The sequence below is a fragment of the Lampris incognitus genome, chromosome 9, assembly GCF_029633865.1.
Source record: "Lampris incognitus isolate fLamInc1 chromosome 9, fLamInc1.hap2, whole genome shotgun sequence".
NCBI lineage: Eukaryota > Metazoa > Chordata > Actinopteri > Lampriformes > Lampridae > Lampris > Lampris incognitus.
Window position 1 is genome coordinate 43,194,369 of NC_079219.1, and position 18,386 is coordinate 43,212,754.

Sequence of the window (18,386 nt, forward strand, 5' to 3'; positions counted from 1 at the left end):
TTGTTGGTAAAGAACGACAGCTATATGTATGAGATTTCAGAAGGGCTGTACTCATTTATAGTGTACTGTACTGTGTAATGTACTTCAGCAGTTACTGTGCTCTGGAGATCTTTTGCTCGTCTAAGGGGACAAAAATTGGAAATATAAAGGTTTCCAAAACACAGCCAGTGCTGAAGGGCAATTACCTGACGCCAAACGTGTCTTTCCTACATTCTGAAAAAAAGTCTAAAAGTCCAAAACGATGCACAATTGCTATCAGTCTTCTCAAGACCAATTTGTATTTATGTTAAGTGTGCATGCAAAATGTCTGTTTAAATACAACACATGGTGAAATTATGTATTTGTAGTACTTTCAGCATGTTTTAATGATACGATATAAACCGTTATAATCTTGGTCATTTTAATTGATATGAAATCTCCCTACCGTCCCATCTCTAAAATCAATACACCTCCTCATGGGGTGCTCATACCATCTGTCAGAAAACTCAAACTACCCTGTAACAGATGTATGGTCATTACACACATTTTATCACAAACTCTCTCCGCTTGTCTCTAATTGACATGTTTGGTGTAGTTTTTGGGAAATTTTGTTGCAAAAAGATCAGGGAATTATTAATTTCAATTTTATCAGGAACTTAAAAATAGAGCTCAGGGATTTGCTGCCACTCATTTGCAATATTGTGCCTGGAGTCCACAACATTTCAACTAGGCCTTTTATTTTCATTGTGCGCCATTGTCACGTCTGGCCCAGCGAGACAGTTTACTGTGCTAACTGGTTCACTTCATTTCTAGTAGCACAGTTCTACAAGGACTGACAGTAGAAACAAACCGCATGCCTCCTCCTACTGACAACTAGGCCATGTATCATCATCTGAAGCTGCCATACCACAGCTGCTGCAAGTCACATAAGACAATTCAAACTGCTTTGCTTTTGCACATTTTTATTAAAGGGTTACAAAAATTAAGCATAGCTTGTTTTAGGTTATATAATTTTACTTTCAACTTCCTAGAATAAGAAAAATCTGAAAGGGTCTACAATACCACCTTGCCAAGTCAATTTGCATCAGGGGTTCAAACTCTAGTTCAAGAGGGCCTAAAATTAGGCATGGTATCCTCTACTAGTTCACCCTCACACATTACAAAATACTCCCTTTATTAAAAAAAAACACAATTCCTTTTTTTTTAAAGATTTTTTTTTTGGCATTTTCTGACTTTATTGGATAATGATAGAAGAGAGACACGGGAAAGGCAGGGGAGAGAGAGGGGACGATATGCAGCAAAGGGCCTGAGCCGGATTCACACTCAGGCTGCTGTGGTAAGGACTCAGCTTGATGTGGTACTACTCTACCAGGTGAGCCACTGGGGTGCCCAAAACAACCTAACATTAATCAAAGATATAACCATTTACAATCTGAATACACAAATCCTAAAATATGCTTAACTTTTGATTCAGAATCAGACACCTTGCCATGAATTGTTATCTCAATAGTCCACATCCATGCATAATCATTTGAGTAAGTGATCATGTATGGATGTGGACTACTGCACAAAAGAACTGGGAACCATTCAGGAAAGTCATCCGTTTGCACAAATCAAAGTAAAAGCTTTAATTACAAGGGGCATTTGGACACCTTATAAAAGGTCAATTTGCAATTTCAAGTACTCTACTGTCCAGAAAAAAACATGTAAATTGTTGTTAATGCCAAAAATAATCTTCGACATATACAACATAAACCTCCAAAAGCTATGTTTTAAACCAGACAAAGGTCTCTGGCCACAGTAATACTTAGTACAGCACTCAGACTAATACTTGTTTATCCAGGGGAAATACAAGATTTCCAGAACTGACACTCTGCTTGGCCTTATTAGGAGTGAGTAGGTGGACCAGAACCTCAATGCACATGCACTGTCACAGTGGCTGAGAACCACAGCCCTGTTTAACCTAACCTTGGATATTGGCGAGTACACGTCCAACTCTACAGTTTTCAGAGTGGGTTAAGAATCACAAAAGAGCAAAAAAACAACAGACAACTGACATCATTTGGAATATGGGGGGAAGATAGGTTGAAAGCAGGTGAGGTACATGAAATAAAATAAAATAAAATAAACATGTCTTCAAGGCTGACCTCACTTTTTCTGTTTAGGAGGAGGTCTGTGGAAGACAGCAGGAGACAAGGAAAATGTGTTAAACTGAGTTATATAAATGCATAAATGCAAGTAAACATAAATTACACCACTGTATAAACCTCCCTCTCGTACTCGCATATATACCTAGCTAGCATATAGCCTTCACCTCATGTGTCACAATGACACCAGTTTCTAAATAAGACTGAGAAGACAGACAACATTTATAAGCCATCTTCCTCATGTTCTTGTGAATGTTAAAGTTCATGTACCTGTAGATTCCTACCACTACAGCATGGTCTCTCTCATAGGGCTCCAGTGTGAGCTGTTCCTGTGGTTTCATGTTTTCTGAGCTCATCTTCTTCACTTCTGAAGCAAACACTGCCTCTGGAGCTGCTGTGGAGTCTATACAGTTAGCCTAAAAGAAAGATTTGGAAATAAAAGAATATCGACATCTTTCGAAATACTTCAAAGGTGGGGACCACATTTTATTGAAAGCATTGACAATTAAAAGACATGTTTACATTGAAATAAATATACCTATACAAGTAGTTATGTCTCTCGTTGTATTGGTTTGCCCTCTTATGGACATAATGCGCAAAAATATATTCGAATGGGTTCCAACCTATGTGTGTTTTTAGAAGGAATAATCGAAAATCATTTTTGGCCAATTTTGACAGCCCTAACCCAAGTACACATGAAACGTACTCAAGACCACCTTTTCAAGTGGACCTGGATCAATGAACTATGCCCGGTTACAGGTACACAGTGTTCACACTTATCAAACGAACTGACTTTAGGGTCAAGTGTACTCGGATTAGGGCCCAGGTCCTAAGTGTGAAACCACTCTTAGTGCTGCCAGTGCCTGTCAGTGCTGATAGGTGTGCTGGTACATCTACATCAAACTGAGCTGTTGTTAATGTTATTAGTGGTAGCTGTGTTGACATCTGGGTAGACATTACTAGCCGATGTTTGTTTTGCCATAGCCCGCAATAGCTAACCGGTTTACTTCTGCCATCCATCAACATCTATAGATGGCAAATGAACTACATGGCTGAGATGTTCATTTCCTAATTTCTACCATTAACAGACTAAAGTGCAATGTGGACTGATATATACAACAATGCACAACAGTTCTCTTTGCCGAAGAGCGATTTCTCCATTAAAGTGAATGACACTGACTGAGGCGGGTAGTTTTAAAACACTACATAGACCACCAGCACTTACAGAATGTGCAGATTGATTGCAATAAAAGTTCCTTTTCAGGTTTTTCACCTTCCATAATTTGCCATATATGATTGTGACTAATGAGATACTTTCCAAGAGACAACTTTCGCAGGAAATGTCAGAAAAAAAAAGTCAAATTAATGTTCTTTCAAGACCGAGTATCAATATACACGGATATAAATGAAGCGTCAAGGCCCATTCTGATTCTTCTTCTTCCAGCTGCTGCTGTTAGGGGTCGCCACAGCAGATCATCCGTTTCCATTTCTTCCTGTCCTCTGCATCTGCCTCTGTCACACCAGCCACCTGCATGTCCTCTCTCATCACATCCATAAACCTCCTCTTTGGCCTCCCTATTTTCCTCTTCCTGGCAGCTCCATATTCAGCATCCTTCTCCCATATACCCAGCATCTCTCCTCCACATATGTCCAAACCATTTCTAGCTCACCTCTCTTGCTTTGTCTCCAAACTGTCCAACCTGAGCTGTCCCTCTAATATAATTGTTCCTAATCCTTTCCAACTTCGTCACTTTCAAGAAAAATTGTGGCATCTTCAACTCTGCTACCTCCAGATCCGCCTCCTGTCTTTTCGTCAGTACCACCATCTCTAAACAATACAACATACACTGCTCAAAAAAATAAAGGGAACACATAAGCAATGCAATGTAGCTCCAAGTCAATCACACTTTTGAGATATCAACCTGTCCAGTTAGGAAGCAACACTGATTTGTGAATCAATTTCACCGGTTGGTAAATTGTCTAATTTCCACCTGGTGGAAATTAGACAATTTGCAAGACAACCCCTATAAAAGGAATGGATTTGCAGGTGGTGGCCACAGACCATTTGCCTGTCCTCATCTTTTCTGGCCGATCTTTGGTTAGTTTTTCATTTTGCTAGTGCCCTCACCACTAGAGGTGGCATGAGGCGGTATCTGCAACCTACAGAAGTTGCTCAGGTAGTGCAGCTCATCCAGGATGGCACATCAATGCGTGCTGTGGCAAGAAGATTTGATGTGTCTCCCAGCACAGTGTCCAGAGCATGGAGGAGGTACCAGGAGACAGGCCAGTACACCAGGAGACGTGGAGGGGGCCGCAGGAGGACAACAACCCCGCAGCAGGACTGCTATCTGGTCCTTTGTGCAAGGAGGAACAGGAGGAGCACTGCCGGAGCCCTACAAAACGACCTTCAACAGGCCACTAATCTGCAGGTTTCTGCTCAAACAGTGAGAAACAGAATGCATGAGGATGGTATGAGGGCCCGACGTCCACAATTGGGGCCTGTGCTCACAGCCCAACACCGTGCAGCCCAATTGACCTTTGCCAGAGAACATCTTGGTTGGCAGATTCGCCATTGGCGCCCTGTGCTCTTCACAGATGAGAGCAGGTTCACACTGAACACATGTGACAGACGTGAGAGAGTCTGGAGACGCTGTGGAGAACGTTCTGCTGCCTGCAACATCCTCCAGCATGACCGGTTTGGCGGTGGGTCAGTGATGGTCTGGGAAGGCATATCCTTGGAGGGCCGCACAGACCTCTACGTGCTAGCCAGAGGTACCATGACTGCCATTAGGTACCGGGATGAGATCCTCAGACCCATTGTCAGACCATATGCTGGTGCAGTGGGCCCTGGGTTCCTGCTCATGCATGACAATGCTCGTCCTCATGTGGCCAGTGTGTGTCAGCAGTTCCTGTATGTCGAGGGCATTGATGCTATGGACTGACCTGCACGTTCCCCAGACCTGAATCCAATCGAGCACCTCTGGGACATCATGTCTCGTACCATCCGCCAACGCCATGTCGCACCACAGACTGTCCAGGAGTTGACCGATGCCCTGATCCAGGTCTGGGAGGAGATCCCTCAGGAGACCATCCGTCGTCTCATCAGGAGCATGCCCAGACGTTGTAGGGAGTGCATACAGGCACGTGGAGGCCACACACACTACTGAGCCTCATTTTGAATCGCCTTGAAGAATTTCCACAGAAGTTGGATCAGCCTATGTTGTCATTTTCCACTTTGATTTTGAGTATGATTCTGAATCCAGACCTTAATGGGCTAATGATTTTGATTTCCATTGATCATTTTTAGGTTATTTTGCTCTAAACACATTCCTCTGTCTAATATATAAAGATTTTCAGCTAAAATATTTCATTCATCGAGGTCTATATTGTGTTTTTAGGTGTTCCCTTTATTTTTTTGAGCAGTGTAGTTGGTCTCTCTACCGTCTTGTAAATCTTCCCTTTAACCCTTGCTGGTACCCTTCCGTTGCAAATCGCTCCTGACACTCTTCTCCACCCACTCCACCCGGCCTGCACCCTCTTCTTCACCTCTTTTCTGCACTCCCCATTACTTTGGACAGTTGACCCCAAGTATTTAAACTCATATGCCTTCATCACCTCCACTCCTTGCATCTTGACCATTCCAGTGTCCTCCCTCTCATTCATGCATAGGTACTCCGTCTTGCTCCTACTGACTTTCATTCTTCTTCTCTCCAGTGCATACCTCCACCTCTCCAGGCTTTCCTGAACCTGCACCCTACTCTCGCTACAGATCACAATGTCATCCGCGAACATCATCGTCCATGGAGACTCCTGCCTGATGTTGTCCGTCAACCTGTCCATCACCCTTGCAAACAAGAAAAGACTCAGAGCCGATCCTTGATGTAATCCCACCTCCACCTTTAACCCATCTGTCATTCCAACCGCACATCTCATCATTGTCACACTTCCCTCATACATATCCTGCACCACCCCTACATACTTCTCTGCAACCCCCGACTTGCTCGTACAATACCACACCTCCTCTCTCGGCACCCTGTCGTATGCTTTCTCTAAATCTACAAAGACACAATGTAACTTCTTCTGGCCTTCTCTATACTTCTCAATCAACATTCTCAAAGCAAACATCGCATCTGTGGTGCTCTTTCATGGCATGAAACCATATTGCTGCTCGCTAATCGTCACCTCTCCTCTTAACCTAGCTTCTATTACTCTTTCCCATATCTTCATGATATGGCTGATAAACTTTATACCTCTGTAGTTATTACAGTTCTGCACATCACCCTTGTTCTTGAAAATCGATACCAGTATGCTTCTTCTCCACTTGTCGGGCATCCTCTCACTTTCCAAGATTGTGTTAAACAATCTAGTTAAAAACTCCACTGCCACCTCTTCTAAACCTCTCCATGCCTCCACAGGTATGTCCACCTGGACCTTTCCACTCAAACCTTCTCTCGCTCTCATTTTCTTCATTCATCAGCCCCTCAAAGTACTCCTTCCACCTTCTCAACACACTCTCCTCACTTGTCTGCACATTTCCATCTCTATCCTTCATCACCCTAAGCTGCTACACATCCTTCCCAGCTTGGTCCCTCTGTCTAGCCGGTACAAGTCCTTTTCTCCTTCCTTAGTGTCTAACCTCTCATACAACTCGCCATGCGCTTTGTCCTCTGCTTTCGCCACCTCTCGCTTTGCGCCGTATCTGCTTGTACTTGTCTACTTTCTTCATCTCTCTGACTATCCCACTTCTTCTTTGCCAACCTCTTCCTCTGTATACTTTACTTTACTTCTACTTCCTTATTCCACCACCAAGTCTCCTTGTCTTCCTTCCTCTGTCCTGACGACACACCAAGTTCCTTCCTAGCTGTCTCCCTCACTATTTCTGCAGCGGCTGCCCAGCCATCCAGCAACTCTTCACTACCACCCAGTGCCTGTTTTAACTCCTCCCTGAACGCCACACAACAGTCTTCCTTCTTCAACTTCCACCATTTGATCCTTGGCTCTGCCTTCATGCTCTTCCTCTTCTTGATCTCCAAAGTCATCCTACATACCACCATCTGATGCTGCCTAGCTACGTTCTCCCTTCACGACCTTGCACTCTCCAATACCTTTCAGATTGCACCTCCTACATAAGATATAGTCCACCTGTGTGCACCTTCCTCCACTCTTATACATCACCCTGTGTTCCTCTCTCTTCTTGAAATATGTTTTAACCACAGCCATTTCCACCCTTTTCGCAAAATCCACCATTTGTCCTTTCACATTTCTCTCCTTGATACCATACCTACACATCACCTCCTCATTTGTTCCCTTCACCAACATGTCCATTGAAGTCTGTTTCAATAACCACTCTCTCTCCCTTCGGTACACTCTCCACCACTTCATCCAACTCACTCCAGAATTCTTCTTTCCCTTCCATCTCACACCCAACTTGCGGGGCATATGCGCTGATAACATTCATCAACACATCTTTGATTTCCAGCTTCATACTCATCACTCTCTCCACCTCCAACACACTCATACTCTTCCTTCATGATTATCCCTACCCCCCATCCACACCATGGTAAAGAGTTTGAACCCACCTCTGATGCTGCTGGCCTTCTCTTGCACCTGGTCTCTTGCACACACAGTATACCTACCTTTCTTCTCTCTACCATATCAGTCAGCTCTCTCTCTTTACAAGTCATAGTGCCTACATTCAAAGTTCTAACTTTCACCTCGACACTTCTACCCTTCCTCCTCTCCTGCTGCCTCTGGACATGCCTTCCTCATCTCCCTCTCCCAACAGTAGCATAATTTCCCACAGCATCCTGCTGGCCAACAGTACTGGTGTGGCCGTTGGTAACACAGGCCTCAACTCACCCGGTATGGAAATCTGATTTATGATCTGCATATCTGATTTGGCAAAGGTTTTACACCGAATGCCCTTCCTGACACAAGTCCTTTCCATTTATCCAGGCATGGAACTGGCACTAAGAACACACTATTAAGGCCCATGCTGATTAAGAGATCAAATTATAAATCTTAGATTAGATAATTCACTTTCTATGTGTAGGAAAATCTAATGTCATCTGTGAAGGATAGCTTCCATATAAAATTGCAATTATACCTTTATTGAAATTACAAAGTGTCCACCATTCTTCAGGAAATTGTGAGCATTTAAAGCAACAATCCTCGTCTGGTCAGGTTGGGCAACATCAGCAAAGATGACATCAACCATTCCTAAGAAGAGAGAAGTCTGAGTACAGGCATTGATGGACAAGTAAGTGGGGAAAGTAAAAATAAAAATGCGGTTGTCCTCTGCGCAACCCAAATCTGTTTGTCCTCTTTTCCCTTTGTACCTGTGTTTAACTAAAATACAAAACATGGGCATTGTTTATTAGAAACTTTAAACAATTATTCCTAAACATTATTTTCTTTGTTTCCAAACTTACTTTTTTTGTGGTACTGAACATCATTATGCTGCTTTATGTATTTACTAAAGATTTGTCATTGTTAAATTTGCCCTTTCCTTTTCAATCCATTATTCTGCAGTCTTCATTTGAAATTGTCTATAACACACACGCGCGCACAAGCACATGCACACACACCAACTTTTTTTTCCACGTTGGACTTTTAACAATACCTACCAACCAGCATGCGGTATTTGTGTGGGTGACGGGCATCTTCTATGATGGGAATGATGTTGGTTCGTTTCTTTGCCACATTGAGAAGGTCACGACCTGACCTGTGGGAGAACTCCACGGCATAGACCAGACCATCCTGCCCACAAATTGTACGAAAAAAAAACAACATCAAATTAGAAACAAAAACAAATTATCTACATTTTATAGTGTTTTTATATTCAACATTGACCAGAGAAGGGAAGGAGAGACAAAAATGTGGGTAAAAGACAAACGGGTGTGAAGGAACAAAACCAAACCTATGATGTTTCATGTTGATCCTTACTTTATGTTGGGGTCACAACATAAGTATGTACAATTCTATAACAAGTTCCTGAGAGCGTTATATGATGACAATTCAGCTTAGTTTTTAAAATAATAACTGCACTGATAAGGATTTGCGTGAACTTTGCGTTATTTAGAGCAGATGTATTGCTTGTAGAAATGTTTGTAATAAAAAATTGAGAAAGGGGTAAAAATATGAAGTTTGTTTCGAGGGCTTAAAAATGCCTGTGCCCCACAACTTGGTTTTCAACATGCATTTAAAATAAGAAACAAAATAGGTAAAAATCAAGTACAATGCAAAACAACAAATTTAATAATCAATACATAACAATATGCCACTTTTATTTTGTCATTGTACAGGTTACAATGAAATTTGTTTTCTCTTTTTTTGGATTTTCCCTCCTTTTTTCTCCCCAATCGACTCTGTGCATAACTTCAGTCCACTGACTTCCAGTTTCTACTGTTTGTTGGCGAGCATATTTTTCATGATACCTGGAAGATTTACCATGGAGAAATGTCAACGACATGCACAGACTGGTCGACAAACTTTCACCTGCACCTACCAGCAAAAGGGTGAAAAGTTTCAAGTTGTACATATCAAGTTACGGCCACAATTCCATCCGTCCGTCCGCTCATCCTCATGATGGTGGACGTAACTTAATAGGTACAACTTGAAACTTCACCCATTTGCTGGTAGGTGCAGGTGAAAGGTTGTCAACCATTCTGTGCATGTCGTTGACCTTTATCCATGATAAATCTTGCAGGCATCACGAAAAATATGCCATTGTCAATAGCACGCGCCAACAAACAGGAAACTGGTATGACCGCTGCAGTAGAAACCGGAAGTCAGTGGACTACAGTTATGGACAGAGCTGATTATATCCGGCCAATTACCCCACTCTTCCGAGCCGTCCCGGTCGCTGCTCCACCCACTCTGCTGATCTGGGGGGGGGGGGGGCGACTACCACATGCCTCCTCCGATACATGTGGAGTCGCCAGCCGCTTCCTTTTCACCTGACAGTGAGGAGTTTCACTAGGAGGGCATAGTGTGTGGGAGGATCACGCTATTCCCCCTAGTCCCCCCCCCGAACAGGCGCGCTGACCGACCGGAGGAGGCGTTAGTGCCGCGACCAGGACACATACCCACATCCAGTTTTCCCATCCGCAGACACAGCCAATTGTGTCTGTAGGGACGCCCGACCAAGCCGGAGATAACACGGGAATTCGAACCCACGTTGGTAGGCAATGGAATAGACTGCTACGCTACCCAGACACCCCTGAAATTTGTTCTCTCCATGTAACCCATCCTATTGTATAGGAGCAGTGGGCAGCTGCAGCACCGGGGACCAACTTCAGTTCTTTTTTCCATTGCCTTGGTCAGGGGCACAGACAGGAGTATTAACCCTAGCATGCATGTCTTTTTAATGGTGGGAGGACACCGGAGCACGCGGAGGAAACCCACGCAGACACAGGGAGAACATGCAAACTCCACTCAGAAAGGACCTGAGATGGCCTGAGATTCGAACCCAGGACCTTCTTCCTGTAAGGCAACAGTACTCTCTGTATGATACGGTTAACGTGAATTAATAAGACTGACATCTATAAGCCAAAAATAAATTGTGATGAGTTTTGATTCCTTCACACTAAACACGCTAAACAGTTAACTTGTTTGTCTAAATATTGACGTGTGCCTTAATCTTCTACCTTTAGAACATTGATGCTCTTCTAAACTTGATAAAAAAAAATTTTTTTTAAAAAGAAATCGACTTAAAGACCTTTCCTTTGAGAACCACTGAGGTGTTGTACTTACCGGTCCAACAATGTCAGAAACATGGGAAACAGTGGTCCCAGAAGCAGCTCCTAGGTACATGACCTTAGCCCCAGGTTTTATATGAATCTGGTCCACACCTCCTAATATGGCTGCTGCCAACTTGGAACGGAATGGATTCCATGCCCTGTATTCAATCTTTGTCTCTCCTTCCTAAAGATCAAATGGGTAAAAAAGGAAAGAAAGAACAGTAAAGAGGCTTAAAACTCTGAATTGTTTTGCACAAAATGAGTTTCAAACTCCAAAATATTTTAAAAAAAAATGTTTGTATACTCTCAAACCAGCATCTAACATGCAACAAAGGAGAAAAAAAAAGCCTAGTCACATAATGAGTAAACTGTACTGCTTGCTTGCAGGGCTCCAGAGTGCAACCATTTAGTCACATTTTGCACCTAGTTTTGGTGTCAGTGCGAATAAATTTTAAACCTAGGTGCACTGGTGCAACCTGCAATATAACCGTGTTGTTGTTTTTTTTTAAATCATGTGAAAACCAGTAAGAGGAGAACTTGTGTGTTAATGAGTGGGCTTGGTGTATGTGTGTGTATACACGTGTGAGAGAGAGGAGTTACTGCGAGGCTCACGTGATGTGACCAAAGCAAAGCAACATTGGGGGGGGGGGGGGGATCGCGCACGGGATGTCAGTCGCCACTCAGTAGGACTTGCTCTCGCTGTGGAACAAACAGTGAAATGAACTATTGATTTTTTTTTAAAAAGAAAAGACCCTCCTTCAGACCCTCCTCCTGTTCCACCGACCCAAACTGATGACAGTTCAGACGAGGAAGCAGCAGCTTATGTGAAAAGGCCAGGATGTATTCCTTTCGACATGAATAGCTTGTGCAATATCCATGGCTGCGATTTAGCAAAGAAAAAGGCACCATATACTACATGTATTGTTCTCAGTCTGGGCCACAACTTTTGCGGGGAAAACCAAGTTTGCCAACACCTCGACTGGCACCACTATGTTCAAGCAAGATTTTAAGAAATTTGCTATTAAATACAATGTTTAATTTGTCCCAGAAACTTGAAACAATTCATCTGGACACGTTTATTGGGAGAAACGTTTCATCACTCATCTAAGTGAATTCGTCAGTCTCAACTGACTGCAGCTATCCCCCAACCTTTTAAATAGCACAGTTGCATAACAACCAAACCAACAATCGGTTTCATATGCAAATTACCATGACCATTAACTAGAGTAGTGGTTTTCAAAGTGGGGGCCGCGGCCAGGGGACACCAAGGGGCCTCAGCAAATTGGAGGGAAGATGAGGGAAAATGCTAAAAAAAAAAATTTTTTTTTGAAAAATAAATTGAATTATGTATATTATGATCAAATATATTTCATAACAAAAAATGCTTATAATGGAAAACAGAAATATTCAATATAATGGAAGGATTAAAATTTGAAGTATAAATGTCATTATTATTGCATTAACAAAAGTAAGGACATATATTCAGGAGTTTTTTTTCTTCTTCTTTTTAACATTTGCTGTACTATTGTCAATGGGTTTTTAAAGACATCTTGCAAAAAGGGGGGGCCCGGCCAGAAGCTAATGCTATTTGGGGGGCCTTGGCATGGAAAAGTTTGGGAACCCCTGAACTAGAGTAGCGGTGGCTAACCATGTGCCATGGAGAGCCATGTGTATGCAGGTTTTCATTTCAACCCGATTCCACACCAGGTGATTTCACTGATACATTCTTCCTCTTTGGTTGAAGGTTGCTAATCAGTGAAATCACCTGGTGTGGAGTCCAGCTGGAATAAAAACCTGCATACACATGGCCATGTGTACTATTCACAGAGGATTGAGGAATAGTTGCAATCACAGCATTGTAACAGATGTACTCTTAGACACCCCCCCCCCCCCCCCAGTTCAGGGATGGTCGTTCCCTCTTCATATAGATGGCGTCTTTGACTCCTCGTTCAAACCATTGTTCCTCCCTATCAAGAATGTGCACATCCTCATCCCTGAAATAGTGGCCACTGACCCGTAGATGGGTGTAGACTGTGAAGTCCTGGCCTGACATGTTAGCTCTCCTGTGTTGTGCCATCCTCTTGGCCAGCATCTGTTTGGTTTCTCCAATGTACAAGTCCCAACAATCCTCCAGGCACTTAACAGTGTAAACTATATTGCTCTGTTTGTGGCGAGGGACCCGATCCTTGGGGTGGACCAGTTTCTGGCACAGCGTGATTTGGGGTTTGAAAGCAACTGAGACACGATGTTTGGAAAATACACGTCTCGACTGTTACAACAACTCCCGCCACATATGGAATCACCACTCGTTTACACTTAGACAGCTGCTGTCCTTCTCCCCTCTTCGATTGGCTGGTGCACTGTTTGGGCGTCTTCCTGGCTTTGACAAACGCCCAGTTGGGATGACCACACAACCTGGGCCTGTTTAATGTGGGATTTCTCCTCTTCCCCAGCTGCTGACAGTGGAGACGGTGTCAGTTCGGTGGTACAGCGTCCTGACGACTCCTAGTTTGTGCTCCAGTGGATGATGAGAGTCAAACCTTAAGTACTGATCAGTATGTGTTGGTTTACAGTAAAAACATTAACACTCAAATTTCCCCATCACCAATTGCAATTTCACAGTCTAAGAAGGCTAACCTGTCATTTTTTACGTCCTTCCTGGTGAACTTGATGTGGTTGTCCACCGTTTATGAATGAATGAATGATGGTTTATTTCGAACAAGTAAATCAGCAGGATATAACAAAGATAAGCCATTGCCAATAACCTGAAGTGATCAGCAAATCCCCACATCAAACTCAGCCAACAAATCTCCATATGCATCAGACTATTTGTTACATGTTCGAAAAAGAGTTGAAGGAAGTATACACTCTCATTCCCTGCCAGCCACTCTCCCCTCCCCACTGAACCCCCAGTCGCACTCAGGATCTGTGTTGAAAACGTGCACCAGCTCTTCCAGAGACAGAAAACCAGGAAGGCACCGGGCCCGGATGGCGTGTCACCCTCCTGTCTTAAAATCTGTGCTGATCAGCTGGACCCCATTTTCACACTGATCTTTAACAGATCACTGGAGCTGTGTGAAGTCCCCTCCTGCTTCAAGAGCTCCACTATCATCTCGGTCACCAAGAAACCCCGGGGGTATCACAGGATTAAATTACTACAAGCACATTGCCCTAACGTCTGTGGTCATGACATCCTGGTGTTGGCCCACCTGAAGGAAATCACAGGCCCCCAGTCAACATGGGATTGCACTACATCTTCCAACACCTCGACTCCCCAGCGACATAGGCAAGGGTCCTGTTTGTGGACTTCAGCTCAGCGTTCAACACCATCGTCCCAGATATCCTCCACTTCAAACTCACCTGGCTCACTGTACAAGTCCTCATCTACCGGTAGATTAAAAACTTCCTGACAGACAGGAGACAGCTGGTGAGGCTGGGGAAAATCACATTCAGCACCCGGACAATCAGCACTGGTGCCCCCCAGGGAAGTGTGCTCTCCCCTCTACACAAATGGCTGCACCTCAGGTGACCCGTCTGTTAAACTCCTGAAGTTTGCAGACAACACAACCCCCATTGGCCTTATCTGGGATGGTGATGAGTCTGCATATAGATGGGAGGTTGATCAGCTGGCCCTTTGGTGCAGCGATAACAACCTGGAGCTGAAAATGTTCAAAACAGTAAAGATGACAGTGGACTTCAGAAGGAGTCCCCCAACACTGCCCCCTTCACTATACTCAACAGCACGTTGTCTATGGTGAAAACCTACAGATTTCTGGGTTCCACAATCTCTCAGGACCTAAGGTGGGCCTCCAACATAAACACAATCATCAAAAAGGCCCAGCAGAGGATGCACTTTCTCTGCCAACTCAAGAAATTCAACCTGCCTCGGGGAACTGTCGATTCAGTTCTACACTGCAATAATCCAGTCTGTCTTCTGCACATCCATCAGTGTCTGGTTTGCTTCAACCACCAAACAGGACAGGGACAGACTACAATGGACAGTTAAGTCCGCAGAGAAAATCATTGGTGACTGCCCTCCATTCAGAACTTATACACCTCCAGACTCAGGAAATGGGCAGGCAACATAACTGCAGACCTATCACACCTTAGTCACAACCTGTTCCAACTCCTCCCCTCTGGTAGGTGCTACAGAGCACTGTACCCCAACCAGATATAAAAAGTTTCTTTCCACCGGGTGGCCATTCAAAGAAACGCTTAACACTGTCAAATAAATCCAACCATTTTGTATATACTGTACTGTACATTGTACGTATACTGGTATGCTCTGTCATGTCCCATCTACAGTGCCTTGCAAAAGTATTCAACCCCCTCGACAGTCATCACTAATTTCTGGATTATAAAAGATACTCGCACATCTGTTCCTGAACAATATTATTTTTGTGAACCCATAAGCTCTAACAGCATGTTCTCAATGCCAAAATACGTTATGTGTTGCTGACTTTTTATAAATAAATTAAAAACTAAAGCATAGTGCTTGCATATGTATTCAACCCCTTGTGCTCTGAAAGCTCCAAGTTTACACAAATGAAAAATTATTCCTAAAACAAACTCAGGTAAACACAAATGGACATAATTAGTGTGCACCTGCAAGATATTAAAGCAATGGTCTCGTTTATGGGTATAAAAAGCACTCGGTGTAAAGTTCATTAGCCGGGTATTAACTCCATCAGAAAATGAAGACAAAGGAGCATAATAATGAAGTTACAGACAAAGTGATTAAAATACAGAAGGCAGGAAATGGATACAAAACAATATCCAAGTGTTTGGATGCCCCACCGAACACTGTTGGATCCATTGTCAGAAAGTGGAAGCCGTATTACACCACCCACACGCTTTGCAGGACAGGCCGTCCCTCAAAGCTAAGTGTCCGAGCAAGATGTGGGCTGGTGAGAAAAGCCACAGATGATCCTGCAATCATTTTGAAGGAGCCCTTGAGGTCGGTGGCTGAAACTGGAGTAAATGTGCATGAGTCAAACACATCACGGGCTCTCCATAAATCTGGCCTGTATGGGCGGGGGGCAAGAAAGAAGCCGTTGCTCAAAACTATGCATATAAAAGCACGCTTGGAGCTTACTACCAAGCATGAGAGAGACCCAGTTAGGATGCGGGTCAAGGTTTTGTGGTCAGATGAGACGAAAGTTGAGCTTTTTGGCCAAAACTCAAAGCGTTATGTGTGGCGCAAACCTAACACTACTCATGTCCAAAAAAACACCCTCCCTACAGAGAAGCACGGCGGTGGCAGCATAATGCTATGGGGTTGCTTTACATCTGCAGGCACTGGGAACCTTGTTCAAATTGAAGGAAGAATGGGTGGAGTTAAAATACTGGGAAATATTGAAAGAAACCCTGTTGCAGTCTGCCATAAAACTGAAGCTTGGGAGAAGGTTCACCTTCAAGCAGGACAATGATCCTAAGCACAAGGCTAAAGCAACAATGGTATGGCTCAGCAACAAAAAGGTGAACATTTTGGAGTGGCCAAGTCAAAGTCCGGACCTCAAACCCATTGAAAATCTGTGGCACAGACTGAAAATTGCAGTCAAGAGGCGCCATTCCACCAACCTGCAAGACCTGTACAAATTCTGCCAAGAAGAATGGGCAAAAATTACTCCAGAAGAATGTGCAAAGCTTGTACATATTTACCCCAAGAGAATCATGGCTGTTATTGTAGCAAAAGGGTAATCTACAAAGTATTGATATGTGGGGGTTGAATACTTGTACAAGCACTATATTTTTGTTTTTTTTTTAAAGTCAGTGTAAGATAACTTGTTTTGGCTTTGGGAACATGTTGTTAGAACTTTTGGGTTCACAAAAATATATTGCTCAGGAACAGATGTGTGGGCATCTTTTATAATCCAGAAATTAGTGATGACTGTCAAGGGGCTGAATACTTTTGCAAGGCACTGTACCATGTATGGAAGTAATCTGCTAACATCTATTTCATCATCTGATATATTCTCTGCACCATTGCACTTTATCTCCTCTTATTTCACCTGTATAAGTCAATCCTTGTGTATATACGTATCTGAAGATTGTTGCGTTGTCGTATTGTTATCCTAAGTACACTAAGACAGCCACGAAACCAGAGTCAAATTCCATGTATTTGGAAACTTACATGGCCAATAAACATGATTCTGAGTCCATCCATTTGTGGGTGGTACAATGATGTCGAGTCGTTTCATGAGATTTTTTAGTGAAGTTGGTACCTTGATCAGTAATAATTTCATCAGGAAGACAAATTCTTCAGAAGAGACTGAGAAAACAATGGATTACTTTTTGAGTTTTGATGCTTCTGAGTGGAAAAAGCCTGAGGGGAGCGGGTTGCATAATCGCAGACAACCAGAATGTATTTATGACCAGAGCTACTTTTCTCAAATGGGCCTACGATGTCCATTGCAGTTCTATGGAAAAGGACATCAATAACTGAAATGATGGATGAGTTAAGTGACAAGGGCTTAATGGTCACAGACAAAATACTGCAACCTGCTCATATACACTTATTTTGCAAGGGTGTGCCAGGAAACCACCAGATGACAGCACCATCACTGTAAACAGCAGCAGCTTCCCTATGGCAATATAAAGTACAGCATTTCAACATCTGATATCTAAATAAAGGTGTCATTACCTTTTGAAGCTTTTTTTATCTGAACAACTAATGTAGTTGAAGCTCAAATGAGAGTGCTGTCCACTGGAGTGAGAAATCCATGACAGGTTTTCTGTGCTTTTCCTTGCATTTACTGGTGTAATGTAAATTATAAACAAGTTATAAGCTCAATTCAAATACGGTAATAGACTTGACTTTTGTTCTTCCTTCCCCCTCTCTCCGTCTTAACACTAGAATGACTGGGATTTCACTTCTACCTAAAACGACAGTTAACCTCTGTTCTATCAAGATAAATACCCAGTTGAGATATTAATGCATTACATATATTAGTATGTCTGGTAGGAAAGAACTGACACCAAAATGAACATTTTAACAACTATAACCCTATTTTTAAACAATTTAAACTTCAGAGACATGGTTGAACTTAGATAGCAAAATTGAAAAAGTGAAAATATTACCTGAAAAACAAAATGGAAAACACATATTGGTAATCTAACAAACGTAACAAGGAGTATAAAACATGAAATGTAAAAAAAGAACTGCAAATAACCATTGAAACAGTCCCAAACAACGACCAGAACTTAAAAACTACTTGAATGACCGTGGGCGGTCATTTTGACTGCCACGGTTTTTAAACTCTATATTCTGTCAAGATAAATACCCAATTGTGGTATTAATGCATTACATATGTTAGTATGTCTGATAAGAAACTAACTGACACCAATATTAACATTTTAATAACTTTAATACTATTTTTCAAACAATTTAAAATGGCCGCTGTCCAACGCCTGTAAATACCGCAATGCCTAGCTGGTAGTCATGGTGCGTCTGAAACGGCGTCTGTACCCAGACATGTTGGCAATAATCAAAAAAATCAAGTTTAGACTATTACTCTGC

The 18,386-nt window shown here is 42.8% G+C and overlaps 1 protein-coding gene across 1 annotated transcript in view; it reads right to left on the reverse strand.

Moving 5' to 3' along the window:
• Positions 1 to 929: 929 nt before the first annotated feature.
• fbl (fibrillarin) overlaps positions 930 to 18,386 on the reverse strand; it is a 29,861-nt gene continuing 12,404 nt past the window's right edge. Inside the window, exons 5-9 of the mRNA XM_056286203.1 lie at positions 10,881 to 11,051; positions 8,753 to 8,885; positions 8,233 to 8,345; positions 2,397 to 2,542; positions 930 to 2,152 (exon numbers count right to left, since the gene is read on the reverse strand). Of these exons, the coding sequence (XP_056142178.1) occupies positions 2,128 to 2,152; positions 2,397 to 2,542; positions 8,233 to 8,345; positions 8,753 to 8,885; positions 10,881 to 11,051 (588 nt within the window). The 3' untranslated portion in view covers positions 930 to 2,127. The remainder of the gene's footprint in view (positions 2,153 to 2,396; positions 2,543 to 8,232; positions 8,346 to 8,752; positions 8,886 to 10,880; positions 11,052 to 18,386) is intronic.